Source organism: Epinephelus moara, chromosome 23 (assembly GCF_006386435.1).
Source record: "Epinephelus moara isolate mb chromosome 23, YSFRI_EMoa_1.0, whole genome shotgun sequence".
Classification (NCBI taxonomy): Eukaryota; Metazoa; Chordata; class Actinopteri; order Perciformes; family Serranidae; genus Epinephelus; species Epinephelus moara.
The window spans coordinates 26,760,546-26,777,337 of NC_065528.1; the positions used below are offsets into that span (position 1 = coordinate 26,760,546).

At 41.3% G+C, this 16,792-nt stretch overlaps 1 protein-coding gene across 1 annotated transcript; it reads right to left on the reverse strand.

Moving 5' to 3' along the window:
• Positions 1-240: 240 nt before the first annotated feature.
• rps16 (ribosomal protein S16) lies at positions 241-2,851 on the reverse strand. Its single transcript, XM_050036785.1, has 6 exons — positions 2,750-2,851; positions 2,609-2,660; positions 1,935-2,036; positions 1,566-1,662; positions 1,418-1,465; positions 241-427 (listed from the first exon to the last, which is right to left on the reverse strand). Exons 2-6 carry the CDS (start codon positions 2,654-2,656, stop codon positions 282-284), a joined length of 441 nt encoding a protein of 146 aa, XP_049892742.1. The 5' UTR covers positions 2,657-2,660; positions 2,750-2,851; the 3' UTR covers positions 241-281.
• Positions 2,852-16,792: the final 13,941 nt, after the last annotated feature.

Genomic DNA, 16,792 nt, shown 5'->3' on the forward strand with positions numbered 1-16,792 from the left:
TTAAAGTGTAGCTTATATTACAATTCACTATAACCAGAATGATTTCTCTGCACTCATACACTGTCAGAGATTTGTAGTTAACCGTCACCTGTACGTCTCTTTGTGCTATATGCCCAAAAAATAACTCCAGTGTTTTGCTCTTGTTGAATCAAGCTACTTCAATTCAGACATTCAACTAAGAACAGACGTTTTTTAGCAGGCGATCAGTGAAGTCTTTTGAATGAAAAATGACAAATTAAATTCTTTGTTCCTCCAATTTATTAAGAAAATGTACAGGGGGATTAACGGTAAGACTTCTGGTAGCGGGCACGAGCTCCAGGTCCACCGAACTTCTTGGACTCGCAGCGACGAGGATCGGCAACCAGCAGGGTCCTGTCGTACTGGATCAGGATGTCCTTGATCTCCTTCTTGGAGGCCTCGTCCACATCTGCACAGCGACACAAACAATTAGGGTTATTCTGCTGGCGCTTCTCCAACATAAGTGTTCCTATATTCTAAATACTTGGGCTTGTAACAAATACTACATGTGTAAGAAGAATAAGAAGGTCCTTTATTAATCCCAGTTGGGAAAATTCTGTTTCTATAATACTTGTATATCTGTCAACGTTAGTCCTGGGCACTGCTCATCAATTATGAGTGATCACTGTGCCTAAGTTTGTTAAATTACTCTAATATAGTGTCACCATTCCTTATATAAAGACCTCAAACTCAGCACACCGTTGAAATCTTGAACGCCGCATAACTCACAGCTACAGTTAAGGATTTGCAGGTTAAAATCAACCAGGCGTCAACCTCAGCTCACTCGCCCCTCACATCTGCATACTAGACTCCATTACACAATTCAAAACTGCTCTTGAACTCCATCTTTTTAAACTAGTTCACCTAATCTAACTGCATCTTTGAGTGCTGTGCTTCTCATGTTTTTCTGTTGATGTCATTGACAGTTCATTACTGGTGCTTGTTGCCTACATGTTCTAGTTCTGACTTGACATGATGTAAGGTGACCTTGAGTTGCATGACAAGCAACATTACATTAAATGTATTAATTATTAACATATTTCTTTAAACAGCAACATTAACTTTTAACCTTACATTTCAGAGTAGCTGAAGTCTACTTCTGATGCTTAAGCTTTCTGTCAGCTATCTTGGATGTCCTCAGATCTGCAGCCTCAGTTTATATCCATCTATTAATGTTACTATTAGTGAGCAGATCACACCACCTCATATCAGAAATCCTGGACTACTTCTTTTGGCAAGATAGTTTGTTAAGGATTACACATTACACTTACATCCGTCACACAAATGTAAAAAACTTCCCACGCACCCGACCTAAAAACATTTGGTTTCAACATTTTTAAGAACCATTTTCATAAAAGCTTGAGTGATGTTTGTGCACTGAACAAAATGTAGTACTCACATTTCTGGTAGTAGGCAACCAGGGACTTGGAGATGGCCTGACGGATTGCTGGAAGACAATAACAACAAAGGATCATAACTCACATTCACTGCTGATGGATTAATATGAGGCAACCAACTTATCCTTTACAAAAGAATATTCTGCTTACCGTAGATCTGTGCGACATGTCCACCGCCCTTCACTCTGACTCTGATGTCAACTCCAGCAAAACGCTCCTTGCCAAGCAGCAGAACTGGCTCCAGAAGCTAAAAAGGGAGCATACATTAACATCAAACATACTTCTTAAAGAAAATAAATAATCACAGCGACAAGAACCATCCAGCTAGTTTCAATGGGTTCTCTGTGTATAATATTGTCAACTTCTAGTCTTACAAATGCATCGTGTTGAGAAGACAGGTTACCATTGACACCCATGTCCTGCCAAACTGCTCACCCCCCCTGTCACAGGCCCACTCAGTTACAGATGTTACAGGCTCTGCTCTCCATCAGCCATGTGCACCCTGATGTTGGGACTCACCTTGTACTGGAGGGTGGCAGGCTCCACCATATCCAGGGGTCTGCCGTTCACCTTGATCAGTCCATTCCCCCTCTTGCAGTGGGCAACGGCTGTGGCGGTTTTCTAAAACATAAGTATCATCATCAGATACCATAAAAACATCTTACAGGTAATCTGTTTAGAGCTGTATGTCTGTCAATCTTACATTGAATTAGTCGCTTAACTATCATGGCGTCCAACTTGATTCACACATTTGACTGGTAAAATGTGTAGTTTCTCGGACACTGTGATGGGTTAGGGTTGCCGACTTTTACAAGTAAGCGAAATAGTAGTATATTTATTCGTATGGGGAGACACGTGAGCTAAAATCAAAGTTATCATCCTCTGTAAAGTGTCAGAAGTGCAACAACTGCTAGCAACCAGGCTAGCTAGCTACGCCGGATTTGATCCAATACACAGCGAAACTGAGCATTTACCGGTGTTTTACGATCATGTACAACAGCAGTGAAGCTTCTGGTAAAATATAAGCACGCTTTAAAACTATATATACCTATTAAAGAGTTTAATTAACGGGTCATGTCGGTGTAAAACCACGACACACCACCGCATCATGTTAGCAACTTTAGCTCTTGTGCGCTAGCAAGACAGGGCAGCCACAAGCCCTCACGTGGAATATAAGCTATATTTGTACTTACTTTACGTCCAAAAACCTGGACAGATTGCAAAGGACCTTTAGCCGGCATGTTTCTGAAACACACAGACAACAACAGTCACACTACAAACCAGTGAATAAGTATATTTGATGCTATTTTAGCGGATCAGGCTGAAGAACATACCGTCTTCAGCTAGGGTGCCGTACGGAGAGACCGATGGGGTTTCACAAGCCGAACATCAGGGGCTGCTGCGAGACAGTTCAGACGTGCTTTGCGGTAGGATTTGCGACAGTTGCTCTCGCTCTACCGCCATTTTGCCTTTGGTTTTCTTAAACTCGGCAGGTTTTGACAGAAATAGCTGTTTTTTAACAGAAAAATGTAATTTATTACAACGTTATATTGCAAATTGACTGAACGCATGCATGTGGTGCATCAGTAAGTTTTAAAAGTGACTTTAGGGTGTCTTCCGAAAAGATAGTGAGGTTGTAATTTGTTTTTAAAGCTTAGATACTGTGAACACCGGAAATGACTATGTCCTAATGTCAAATACTGCACGTTTGAGTTTTCTGGCAAAAGATAATACGACAAAATGTTAAGCATTTTTTTTAAAAATAATGTTATTAAACTGTTCATGTATCACAGTGTAATTTAAACCAGTCTCCTTTGTTTAAAATGTATTTAATGACCTTCTGTACTTCACTGAAACACGTTCAATTCAAGGTTCTGGATGCAGTGTTGTATTAATGGAAATGCTGACAATAAACAGATGTGATAGATCCCATTATGCCCTTTTACACACACATCAAGATCACTATTCATCACACACTAAAATACAGCACATAAGGTCCCAAAGTTTTAACAACTTAATATCAGGAAAGGGGCCAATTCTAGTGTAAAAAACAAAGGGTCACGGACAAGCACACACTGATTCTGTATACTACAATACATCATATTTACAGTGTTGGGGAGTGGTGAACTATATGTAATCAAACTAGTATGGTTCAGTTTCAGTTTGCAGTAGCTTGCTCGTAGTTCAACTACATTCAAATCTGCACAGTGATTGAAGTACTTAAACTATTCTGCCATTTTTTGTGTAGTTAACTGCTGAAATAATTTTATATGGAGCCTGGTGAGGGACATGTAAGACAATAAATTGAAGGTTGAAAACAATTAAGATGGAGGCTACTTATGCAAGATCTTGTAAAACTTTGGCAAGGTCTTGCAAGAGCTTTTGCTAACTTCCTCATGACTTGTGTGGTATTTTGTTACTGGTTTATGTATGACCTGCGAACAAGTTGTCACTTTTTGCAATAAACCCAACTGAGTGGCATTTTTTTTCCTGACGTGGCTTTTTTGTATTATATTTTGTTGATTGATTTTTTAAATTTATTTTACTCTATTTTATTTTATTTTATTTTAACAAAGTGATTTGAACTACTGTTTCTTGGTATCTCCCTTGGGTTGCTTTGCTGTATTTTAACTTCTTCCTTTGTGAAATAACTGGTAGCTTCCCCAACACTGCATATTTAATTCCATTACCAAAAAAGTTTTGCTATATACCCAAATGAAATTGAAGTGAAAAATGTGCCTTTATTCCCATATCAATGTTTTACACTGTGCTCTCAAAGAAGAAGTCACAGTGATATAGTAATAACAATGACAATGTGCCATGATGTAAACATCCTAAGCAATAACTCCACCATGGGAAACATGGTGGGGGAAGCTTTAATCATTCACGGTAAGTCCAGGCTATTAAAGTAACAAACAACTATTTTTTCAATGATAAAGGAGCTGCAGTGGTGACGCAGCACACGTAGGGAGGAAAGAAGTCACTTAAAATAATTTTAATAAGTTACAACTATGTAAATAAATCATTATTTTGCACGTCATCGTTGTTTGGGTCTTTGAACTGTGACTTCACATGGGAGCCTCTTTTATTATGACAGCAGTGGAGTAAACAGACGTCAAAACAATTCATAAAACCTCATTACATAAAACCCGCAATAACAAAAGCAACATTTATATAAAATTACTTTGTACTCTCTGTTTTATATACACAGTTTGGATGGTAGATAGCACGAGAAAGTGGTCAAAACCAGGAAAAATTTGTAAACAGTAAATGGGTTTTCTCTATGTAGTATCTGAAAAGATAAACGGCGTGTTCAGAGGAGGAAAAGTAGCTGTCTAAACAACAAAAACCAGAGGAAGCAGCAGCACTGGCCTCCTGCCAACTGAAGAGGAAGGATCAAGGTACAATAGCTCAAAAAAAGAGCAGGAATATTTCTTTAAATTGAAAAGCTGCATCAAGCGTATAAAGGATGATAATATAATAAGGTATATAATAATGTGTTTCAACAGGATATGATAGAGCCAAATTAAAGCTATATTTAAATTTTAGCAAGCTATATAGGTAAAGATTTTAATCTACACTGAATGTGTTCTTTGTTTTTTAACTATACAGTCCAGCAATTTACAAATCTTATCATATTAAACCCTCTATAAATTGTGATGTGTAGTTCCAGTGGCTGGATGTGCCTCCTCCTCATCTGCTTGAGTGACTTGCTACACAACAGCACCCTCTAGTGTTGGTGAAATGAATAACACAATTTAAAGTGTGACATCATTGCCATCTCAGCTGGGGGCAAGGTTGTATCATCAACCAGATGCTGTCTGGCAGAGATCCACGCAGAGCATTCATTTCCCCTGCAGCCTACAGCCTGGCAGTTTACTCCAAACTACACACTCACTGCACATTTGTGTTATCAAACCTCATTTCTAAGCTTGTGGTGAGTCAAACCGCAGAGGTCACAGGGTTCAGCGCTGCTTGGGGCCGAGGAGCTCGGGGTCAGGGTATGGGAGCGGGATATGACATGGGAAAAAGGAAGTGGTGAGCTTTTTGGACATCAAATATCAAAACCGTAGTCGTACACAAGAGACGGACTTTGATCTGACCACAATGTTGGACAATGTTGATGTGATCAAACTTTGTGGGAGCCTGTGGGAGGAAACTGGCGTCCTCTCTCTCTGCTTTCTCAAGATTGGCCACGGATGTGCAGTTGACAAAAACAAATGAAGCCTTTGTGGTGACTGAGTAAAACAGATTGATGTGAGGGTGAAAATCTGTACCAGAGACAATAGAAAGGTGTCATCCCCACGGCTCAGTCTTACCCTTAAAGGAGGGAAGCAGCGGGGCCATTCCAGGGTCAGAGTAGGACTGAAGATAGATAGCATCTCGGGAATCTGTATACAGTGGCGTGAGTCATGTGTGCAGTGCCTACCTATGCCTGACATTTACTACAGTGAGACTGGTGTTTATAGTGTCGGCCACGGGTGAAAAGGCACCTGGCTTCTTTTATTGTCAGAGGGAATGCGCACTCCCCTCGGGGCCGCAGGCGCTCGCCGCTGCCTACACTCCCAAATTCAAACCACAGTGGTGTGCATGAAGCCGCAGTTGTGTGAGAGCATAGATTTAAAGGTTTATGTGTGATGTTTTACAGCTCAGACTTATAAACATTTTGAAAGTAGAGCTTTTACTCTATACTCTTTAAAGTAGTGTTAGTTTAGTTTTCGGCCACTTGGGGGCAGTGCAACAAACTGTAGACACAACACTGATGTATTATCATCACTATGTCAAGTTGTTATAGCAATCATGTTAGCAAACAGCTCGCTAATTATACAGCAACACAGCAGTTGTGCTTCTCTGGTCACCTGAAATGAGGTGTTGAAGAGAGCGGTGAAAGTGAATCTTACTGGCAGGTTGTGGGGAGTAAAACCAAAACAATGCCCTGATACCAAACAGCAGGGCTGAAAACAAAGCCACCAAAACGCCAGTCACCACGCTAACCAAGCTAGCAGCTGGCATTAGGGTGGGAACTGCCCATTGGTTCGACATCCCATTGTTCCGACCATATTAAACTCATTGTTCCAAAGTCCGTTCCGAAATCATCATGATGCCCTGTGGTTAAGGTCTGGTTAGGTTTAGGCACAAAAACCACTTGGTTAGGGTCAGGAAAAGATCATGGTGTGGGTTAAAATGAAAAAGAAAGTGACAAGCACATAAGCCGTGAGCCTGCTCCGCCTCAAGCCGGTCACGGCGCACCATACGCCCGCCGCGAGCCGTTCAGCACCGCGGACAGTCGGACTAATGGGATGTCGAACCAATGTGCTGTCGAACCAATGACATGGACCCCATTAGGGTTACCTTAACCCTCTTGTCAAAATATGGCTAAAACGCCAAACTCAAGGCTTCAAAATGGTCGCCCACAAACCAGTGGGTGATGTCACAGTGGCTACGTCCATTATACCGTCTACTTCTTCTACCATTGAGGTGTTTTAGGTTTTGAGATAGAAAGACTTTGCTAACACCTGCCAACTTTTTAAGCTAAGTTGCTAATACCTAGCATATATTATGGTGTGCATCTAACATTACCTTTGAGCTGCTCTAATCAATATTTTTATATTGCAACAATGGCATGACATGGATCATGTAAAAGGGGTCATTCTCAGAGTTGAACCCAATAATGATTGTCACCCAACTCTGCAGTTCCCCAGCTCTATGGAGCGATTTAGCTTGTTTTAGCCATAGACTGTAAAAATAATGGACGTAGCTGCCATGACGCCACCCAGAGTTTGGCATTTCGGCCATCTTGGTTTTTTTGGAGTCAGAAGTGACCATATTTGGGTGAGAGGCTGGAGCTGGGGAGGAGTGAGTGGCAGATCTGACCAGAGCCGTAGAATAGAGCATTCCATTCAAGGGCTCTGGATCTGACTGGGAAGCCGAGGACACTATCGCCAGACAAAATGTCACTCAAAGTGACCTGCCCTTAATTATGCATAACTTTAAGCCTTACTAAAAATGGAGACAGGTGAGTTATATAAAAATATCAGCCGCTGTACAGTTGTTTTGAAGGGGGAAATAAACAAAGCCATTTTTTTTGTACCAGGCTGTAAACATGATTCAATTTTGGAGCCAGCCTCAAGTGGCCATTTGGAGAACTGCAGTTTTTGGCACTTCTACTTTGGCTTCACTTTCGAGCCACAGATTTTGATTTGATTTTGATTGGTTTGTTGATACAAGTCAGGTACGCCAAATATAAAAATATGGTGCGGCCAAGGGCGTAGGTTTGGTTTCATTACTGGGGGAGACACATCCTCCACCAGAGCACCAAACTGTCTTTCTACATCAACTTATGGCGTAAATGTCTTTAATTTTGACACAATAAAGGTCCTCTGCTACTTTAATGTTTATATTGGGGTGGGGGGGGGGACGAATGCGGATGTTCCCCTGCGTCACCCCTGAAATCTACACCTATGAGTGCACCTTAAAAATAGCCTCCAAATTCACAGGGCTGCCTTCATACAGCAGTGAAGTACTTGCAGAGGAATGAGAAATGGTCAGTGCTTAAATGAGTGAATACATACAGTAGGTGTTTGGGCCTTTTCCCTAATGCTCTTGAGGTGACAAATGGTCTCCGCTCCATTGAAGAGTCATTATATAAAGGACCTAGTCCAGAGCCCAGTGTGTTCCTTTCTATACAACACTCTCTTTTTGCTGCCCTTCCCCTCTCAGTTTATTCGTGACAAGTCTGATGAGTTTATTAGCCAACAGATAAATGCGAGGGATGTTGCTACAGACTGACACTGCCAATATCTACACCAGAGTCATGCAGACAGAGGAAGCACTGTGTGGGGACCCCGGGCTGGATGATAAGCTTTCAGATAGACCCGTGTTTGTGTTGTGGGTCACCAGGGGCCCCCCGTCACTGTCTGCATAGGAAACACGTTAAGGACGCTGAATCGGGCCTGATTTCCTGCTCTGTTCGCCAGCCCCGCTAAAGCATACAATCCTTTTGTGTTGCTGACTGTCAAGTTCATCTAACAATGTCCAGACCTCTCAAACATTTAAAGTTAAGCGCTCTGAGATTACTGCTTTGGTTAGAGGTATTTTTCAGCGCAGGTTTTGCAGGGAAAACCCAACACAATCACATTAATCTGTTGACACACAGTAGATAAAATCATAATGTTCTTAAGGGATCCGACACGCTCAAATCCCACATTTTGTAAAGAGGCAAACAGCGAGCTTCACTGCTTTAGAAGAGGTGCAGTGCTTACAGGAGGAGGAGAGTCTGCAGTCATCCAGTTAAAGAGCTGGCAATAAATAAAGACCACACCATATATGTGCATTTCCTCTCCACGGCCTTATGGAAACACATCACCTGGAGGCGCGACCCCTCGACCTTGTCCTGTCACAGCACCGTGAGCATGAGACAACGCTCTCAGATTTACAGGGGAGGAGATGCCGTTCCTGGCCGGCCATAGCGTCTCATTTGACCATAATAGGCCTTGAGGTGGTTGAAAAAGTGTTGCCGGTAATTGAAGTTTCCCTGAGCAGAAGGAGAAGATCTGCTAAAACCCTGGTAGGCGGAGAGGCCGTGAGGGGCGCGAAAGGTTTTGTGAAGTATACAGAATTTTGGTCGCCGTGGCAACGGGAGAGAACTCTTCAGGGCTCATGAGGCAGAAAAGTGTCTTCCCTGAAGAAGACGAAGCCGTGAGGCCCATGAATCTGCAAGTCAAGAGAAATATGATTCAAGGCAACAGGTCTTACCTTTTATATCCTTGTGCGAGGAGTCATAAATAGCTCTCTGTATCTCGCCGTTTTCCTGTGAAATGTTCAAATGTACAAATACTTTATTACCACAGTTGGTCCTACATATTAACTGATATAGGGAATTGCTTCGGGCTCCTTTGAAAAGATTTTTTTTAATGAATGCAATACAATACCAACATAAAAACGGAACTTCTAAAAACTTCCGAAATAAAAAACTGGCAACATTTCATGCAATTTTTGCTCACAAATAATGACAAAACAATAAGTTAGAGATGGGTGAAGTGCACGATTTTGGTGGGCTAAGTGATTAACTGTCTCCTACAACTAAAGCTCAACCAATAATCTGTGGTTAAAAAAAAAAAAAAATTACATGTTACGATTGTAGGATATGATAAATTAAACCCGATTAAAGCCAACGCAAATGTACGAAAATGCGCATGCAACGAGTTGTATGATATCTATCGAATTATAGCGCCCCACAAATGGGGTCGTGACATTACGTACTTAACATAAAATTATGTACTTGACTCATAGATATAAAGCTTTAGTTCAGGAAAGTAGGAATATTGGAGAATGTCTTATAGGTATACATATGACTAGTGTATGAGAACAGCGTGTCACAAGCTGCAGTTTGCCAGCTCTGCAGCCAAGCATTTAAGTTACATAAAATAGTATTGGAGCTTAGATTAATAAATTAGCATAATTCTAATATACTTCTGTCATTTGCCATTCCCAAGAATCTGTAGTAACGATTACAAAAAAACATTTTTGGGGTTGTTAGATATGATAAGTTAAACACAATTATTGAACAAGACAAGAACCAAAGTGAACACAAACTACCATAAGTACCTTCACAAGCAACGTGTCCTTATATGTTAGTATGCTGTAATGAAAATGCACATACAATGGTACATATGATATCTATCAAATTTATAGCGCCCCATAAATGCTGTCCTCACATAACGTGTCTAGTGTAAAGTTATGTACTTGGTGCAAAGATATATCAGTTAGGTTTAGGTAGGTAAAGTTACGAAGGTTAGGTTTAGGAAAAAAACATGGTTGGGCGTCATCACGTTACATTAACATAAAGTTATGTAGGTTAGGTTTAAGGAAAGAAACATGGTCATATCATTCCTTAAAATAACTTAAATTTCACTTGGCTTCACGTGGAACTCGAACACCAACATGAGAACAGCTTGTCACAAGCTATTTTTTTGACAGTTTGACAGCACTGCAGCCCAAAATTTAGTTAAATAAAATACTACTGAAGGTCAGTTTGAGAAAATAGTACAATTCTGATATGATTATGTAATTTATCCTTATAAGTTTCTTATAAGAAATCATAAGGAATTGCAAACATTTACTTTATACCCTAATATATGAAAGGCTGTAATAATAATACATTTAAAAAATACCTTTGATTAAAATAAGACTAACCTATTTGCCTGTAGTTTTGCAAACTAGTGCTCCATGCTAACTGCTGATTTGCTGTTTTGCCTTTGTTTTTTAATTTACCTGTTACTAGAAATTTGCACATTTTGACAACAAACAAATTATTGTCAAAAAAAGTTCTTCACCATGTGGTTGCCTTGTGCATCATATCTTTTTGGTCGTGCCAGATCGTCTTTACATTTGGACATCTTACAAATGATGACAGGTGAGATTCAACCCTTTCCAATATGAATCAGACGTTAAGGGGGGGTTAGGGGGCAATAGACAAATACTGTGTTTACTGTAGTATATATAAAGACAACATTGTGGCTAATAGGTACCACTTTAGTATTTATATTATTTGAAGAAATATATAATATTTACAAAAGCACATCAACATATCGTCATACAACAATTTATATGATATTTTACAAAAATTACGAATGACATGCGATGAGTTAGTACCCCGTTAATAATGAGTTATGTACTGGTACTTAACGTAAAGTTACGTAGATTAGGTTTAGGAAAACAAAGCCACCACCATCCCATCCTGCCTGCCTCAGTGGAGTTTTGCTCTTTGTATTACTTCCTTCTTTACTCCCGTCACGTGATCACAGCTTTCTCAGATACGTGGGTTGTACACAGATTACTGGCTCATGATTTTGTGGGTTACATACGAATGCTGGTGCATTACCTTTTGGAGGTGTATGTACGAACATCGCATGATAAGATTAAATAAGTTCAATGCAGCTAAAAATAAAAAACATAAGGGATAACAAATAAAAATTCCAAAATAAGCAAATGAATGACAGCATAAAAAAAAACTAATTAAAGCAACTAGAAAAACAGTTTTGTACATACTGTGCTACTGTACATGATTCGTTAGGACAGAGTATATTCAGACTGGGATCACAACACCTGCATTTGTTTTTTGTTTATTTATATTTTTAAGCATTTTAAATTTTAGTGAGAGGTGTACATATGTCACACTTTCCAAAACACAGTCACAGTGTGGTGAGCACCACTCCCAGTATGTCTGTCACTATTAAGCCTCTTTCTAAGAAACAACAGTCCCGAGGTGGTGGATCAATGTGCCACAAAAAAAGGGGGGTTTCCCAAAACTGGCATACACTCAACCCTGGAAATGAGAGGCACCAAAATGGCTGCCACACCCCCTTTTTCTGCCTGTCCTGTGCCATGGCAGCAGTAAATATTGATGTCTGCCTGAGTGGGTGACAGCTCATAGCACTGAAATGTAGCCTGGTATTGAACCCTGGTTTGGACTTGAGCCCCTTCCATTAATTTGGCTATTTCAGCACGCATTTACCACATAGCAGCGGGCCGTGCAGCTGTCCCATGCTCTGTCAGCTTCCATCCAGCCTTAGGGTCGGGGCCATGGGATAATGCAGAAGTGAGCGGGATCAACGGTGCAGCGGACATATTGTCTCTGCTCCCAGAATGCAACGCTGTGATCAGATAGTTGAGCTGGATCCAAATAATCAAAAAAATGATGTCCTTTATTTTAAATGTAAAAGCATCATGAGGTCATAAGAAGTTTGAAAAGTCAACACGACTGCGAGAATCTGATTACGTAAAACTGATGTGGGCATTTATACACAGTTATGGACCATCCTGGTTTGGTTTCGGAGCTTCGGACGTGATGCAGCGGGAGAAACTTTCCGTCGTAAGGCTCTGAGATAACAATATCTTCTCTCTTCTGCTTGGAAATGGTGAGTTTACAGCTCACAGATAATTAATACAACATAATCTCGGGCTTTGTGTGATATCTAGTGTCGGCAAGAAATGCTGTTGCACATTTCCAATCCGTCATTAGCACTGTTAGCTCATTTACTATATTACATGAATGCCTCTGTCCCGTTCAAACTTTAAAAAAAAAAACAAATTGTCAAATATTTATGTTAAAGTAACTCTTACCTTTCTTGCATTATACACAGCACTTAGAAAAAATTTGAACATCCACAACTCCCGCCTCCCTCCAAAGGCCTACTCCCCCCTCCTCCATTACGTCCTCATTACGTCTATAATAGACGTAGGCATTGGCAAGGTAACGTTAGCTACACGGAAGAGGAGAGTGAGCGTAACATTACAACCAAGACAGTCAAATGCAACCCCAGAGTTTTAAAACTCAACCGGAGTCAGTGATGACTGATGAGTTTTAGAATAAGGTTACAGTGCTAACGTTAGCGTTAACGTTACTAGTAAGTGGAAACGCACAAGGAAGATAACGTTAATGATTCAGAGGCTACACTACAGTAGGCTAACGTTAGCCATTAGCAACTGTCATATAACTTCCTGCACAGTCAAACGCAACCCCAGAGTTTTGAAACTTATCCGGGGTTGTATAATATAACGTAAACGCTAACGTCAGATAGTACTGGTGACTGGCAACAAACAAGGAAGATAATACTGAGGCTCAGGTGTTACGTGTCAGTCGGAGGCCTCCACGTGAGACCAATCATTGCCTTCGGTTTGAGTGCAATGATTGGTCGTAGTTTTCTTAGAACCATATGAGAATGGTACAATTATGAGTTTTTATCTCTGGTGGAATTCACTTACATTTTAGTATCAGCTTATTAATAGCATTTTAACCTAAACAAAGAAAAGCGTAAAATTTCCAGAAAGGTAAGTGTCGCTTTAAATGGCTGAATCTGATTCAACTGACATAATTCTGAGTTGGGTACAGACCTAATTAAGACTAGTGTTATTCACTAGGGTAAAGTACAGGTTTATACTGAAAGGAAAATGTGTTAAAACCATGACTTGTGTTGTTGCGAAGATGCAACATGAACAAGTGTCTTAGTCACTGATGCTTTAATCTGCAAAAGTTCAACAGGTTTAAACCTTTCTTTAACGTCTATGTCAGCCATCAGTGCAAAAATCTTATTAAAATACGTTAATATTTGGATTGATTCGATTTAAGACAACAAAATTATTCCCCCCAGCTCACTCAAAAAGCATCATTATGTATCTTAGCTGTGCCTATGGTTAATAGAGCAGGTTGAGGGGCTCAAAGCCACACTTGAAACCCTGAATTCACGGAGCTGATCTGGCAGTACAGCAGGGCCAAACTTGCCAACATAACAGCCTTTCATTCGCCATTTGTCTGCGCTGTCACACATGCACCGGTACTTCCCCTTGATCAATCTCACTCACACACACACTCAGCTCGCCCACACAATCTGCTTCATCACCCTCCTTCTTCTCGTGTTCCATCTCGCTCTTCGTCCCCCCCTTCCCTACTTATTCCCCTCCATCTCACCCACTCTGTGTGTGTGTGTGTGGGTCGTATGGGGTTCACATACAAAGGCAGTGGCAGCGGGGTGAGAACGTGGCTATGTGGGGTCTGGCTGACATCAGCAGCGATAAAGCCAGAGAGAGTCGCCGCTATAGCAAAGCCCTCTTTATTCCTCGATTTTACGTTTCCTCTTTTTATCCCCCCTTCCCCTCCTCTCTCCAGTGCGTCTATCTGATGGGCTCTGGAACACTGAGCCCTTGACAACATCTGGGAATACAATGATGAATATGATTGCTGCCAGCAACTAGCATCCCCTCATTTCTCTCTCTGTATTTGCTCGCGCCTGCACACATATTAAAACGTCTAAAAGATGATGAAGTGCGACCTTGACAACATGATAAGTACATGTTACGACTTGTGGCCCATTTCTCTCCTAAGTGCACATGACAGATGATCGTCACATCGTGCCGTTTGTGTTCACTGTCTCGGGTATTTTCAGTCCATTTGTTTAGTTTTTGGTATGTTTTTAAAGTATATTATATCCATATCGTGTTTCCTGGTGTGTCTATGTGCTCAGTCACTCTGTGTTCTCGGCTCCCAGGGGGAGAGGAGACAGGGCTGGGAAGCTCTGATGGGAAAGTGGGCCAGCGCTCTCAGCCCTCCACTGGAGAGCTCCTTAAAAGGCCTGGAGAGATGATGTCGTGGACTCTCTCCTTTCCACCCTTATGTTTTTTTTCCTCCCCTCCTACAGCGGCGGAGAAGCCCAGCAGCAGGAGCGCAGCCAAGCTTTGGCCAAACTCATCATGCACATCAGAGAAACACACGACAGTGATGACTTCATTGAGCTGAAATAAGGCCTCCATCCATCAGAAGCTGGAAAGGCTTGTTATGAAAGATAGGGTTTCCTGGATTGGGAATTAGTCTGCCTTGTACTCACTGGTACTTTTTGAATTTTAGAGTGTTGCTTGCAATTGCAGAACTGCAGCAAAGTTCCCTCTATTTGCAAAACAAAAGCAGAAACGAAGAGGAAATGCAATGTCACGGTAGCAACAGGGGATGCAGAAGTAGTCTTTTGCAAGCTGCGTTTGGTTAAGAGAGAAACCTTTATATTTAGACACTTTCTGCATGCATTGGCAGGACCTGTTACATCCTGGTTGCTCCGACCAATCAGAATGTCCCAAACACATTAAATAGAGGATGTCTTCACACGCAGCTGTTGGCCTCTGTTTCAGTAAGCCCGACTAATTTTTTCCATCACAGCCTCTGCGACAGGGGTCAACAACCACTTCATGTACACAATGCGTGTAAGGCCAAAACAGATCTCTATGCCCCCTTTAACCCCACCACACACAATCATTGTGGAGCATTTGCGTTGGCTTCTCCCAGGTGAGCGGCGAGCGCTTGGAGTGGGTTGCATCAGGCATGTGTGGGCGAGCTCTTCAGCCTTCCCTCACGAGGCTCCAATCTATGAGCCATCTGCTGTTATCTGGGGAATGTTCTCCGCACACTTCATGGACATATATGTACCAGGGCTTTGACATCTTTGCTATTTTTAGCGCCGGCCCGCTGCTAGAGGTTGTTATGATGATGTCACGCGGGTTTTCAAAATAAATCTGATTGTTTATCTTGGGTTACACTTCCTGCCCGCTTTCCATGTCGTGTTTGTTTGTGAGCATTCATCTGTCAAACAGGACTTTTTTGGTGGGCTGGGACTTGTTTTGTATATCTTCAGCTTTATGTGGCGGCCTAAACTCAAAGTATGATCCACACTTCACAAACTTGTTAATTTTAATGTCTGTCTTCCTTGTAGAAACCAGTGTAGACCCTCAAAGTAATGATATTTAAAGGAATAGTTTGACATTCTGGGAAATACACTTTGCGGTATTTCCATTCATGCCAAGAGTTAGGTAACATAATTGATACCACTGTCACGTATGTACGGTAAATACGTAGCTGCAGCTAGCAGCCGGTTATGTAGCCAGAGCTAGTAGCCAGTTAGCTTAAATACATAGCTAGAGCTAGTAGCCAGTCAGCATAAATATGTAGCCAGCAGCCACTTAGAATAAATATGTAGATGGAGCTAGTAGTCAATTAGCATTTTAGATGGCTGGAGCCAGTAGCCAGTTAGCTAAAATATGTAGCTTCCGCCAGCGGCTTGTTACTTCAAATATATAGCTGTATGTAGCCAGTTAGCTTAAATATGTAGCTGGAGCCAGAGCAGCAGGTTAGCTTAAGTATATAGCTAGGGCTAATTGCCAGTTAGCATAAATATGTAGGTGGAGCCAGCAGCCACTTAGAATAAATATGCAGCTAGAGCTAGCAGTCAGTTAGCATAAATATATAGCTAGAGCCAGTAGCCATTTAGCTAAAATATGTAGCTAGGGCCAGCGGCTTGTTAGCTTAAAAATGTGGCTGGAGCCAGCAACTGGTTAGCTTATGTAGCTGGAGCAAGCAGCTAGTTAGTATGTAGCTAGAGCTAGCAGCCAGTTAGTATGAATATGTAGTTGAAGCCAGCAGCCAGTTAGCTTTAGCTGTATTCAGTAGCCAGTTCCCCTAAATATGTAGCTGGAGCCAGTAGCCAGTTAGCATAAATGTTAGCCGGAGCCAGCAACCAGTTAGCATAAATATGAAGTGCGGGCTAGTAACTTAAACACGTAGAAGCCAACATCTAGTTAGGATGTTGGCTTCAGCTATGTAGAAAAAAAGATGAAGGGGCTCAGGCTAGCTGTTTCCCCCTGTTTTCAGTCTTTGTGCTAGGCTTGGCTAACTAGCTGCTGGGTCTAGCTACATATTTAGGCTACTAGGAAAGTAAATGCATATTTCCAAAAATTATCTTGGATATAAAAACCATTAAAATAAAACCAGTAAAATATACCAATAAAAGTATTTTAATATCAGACTGAGTTCACAGTATTCCTACAGTTGGAAGAAA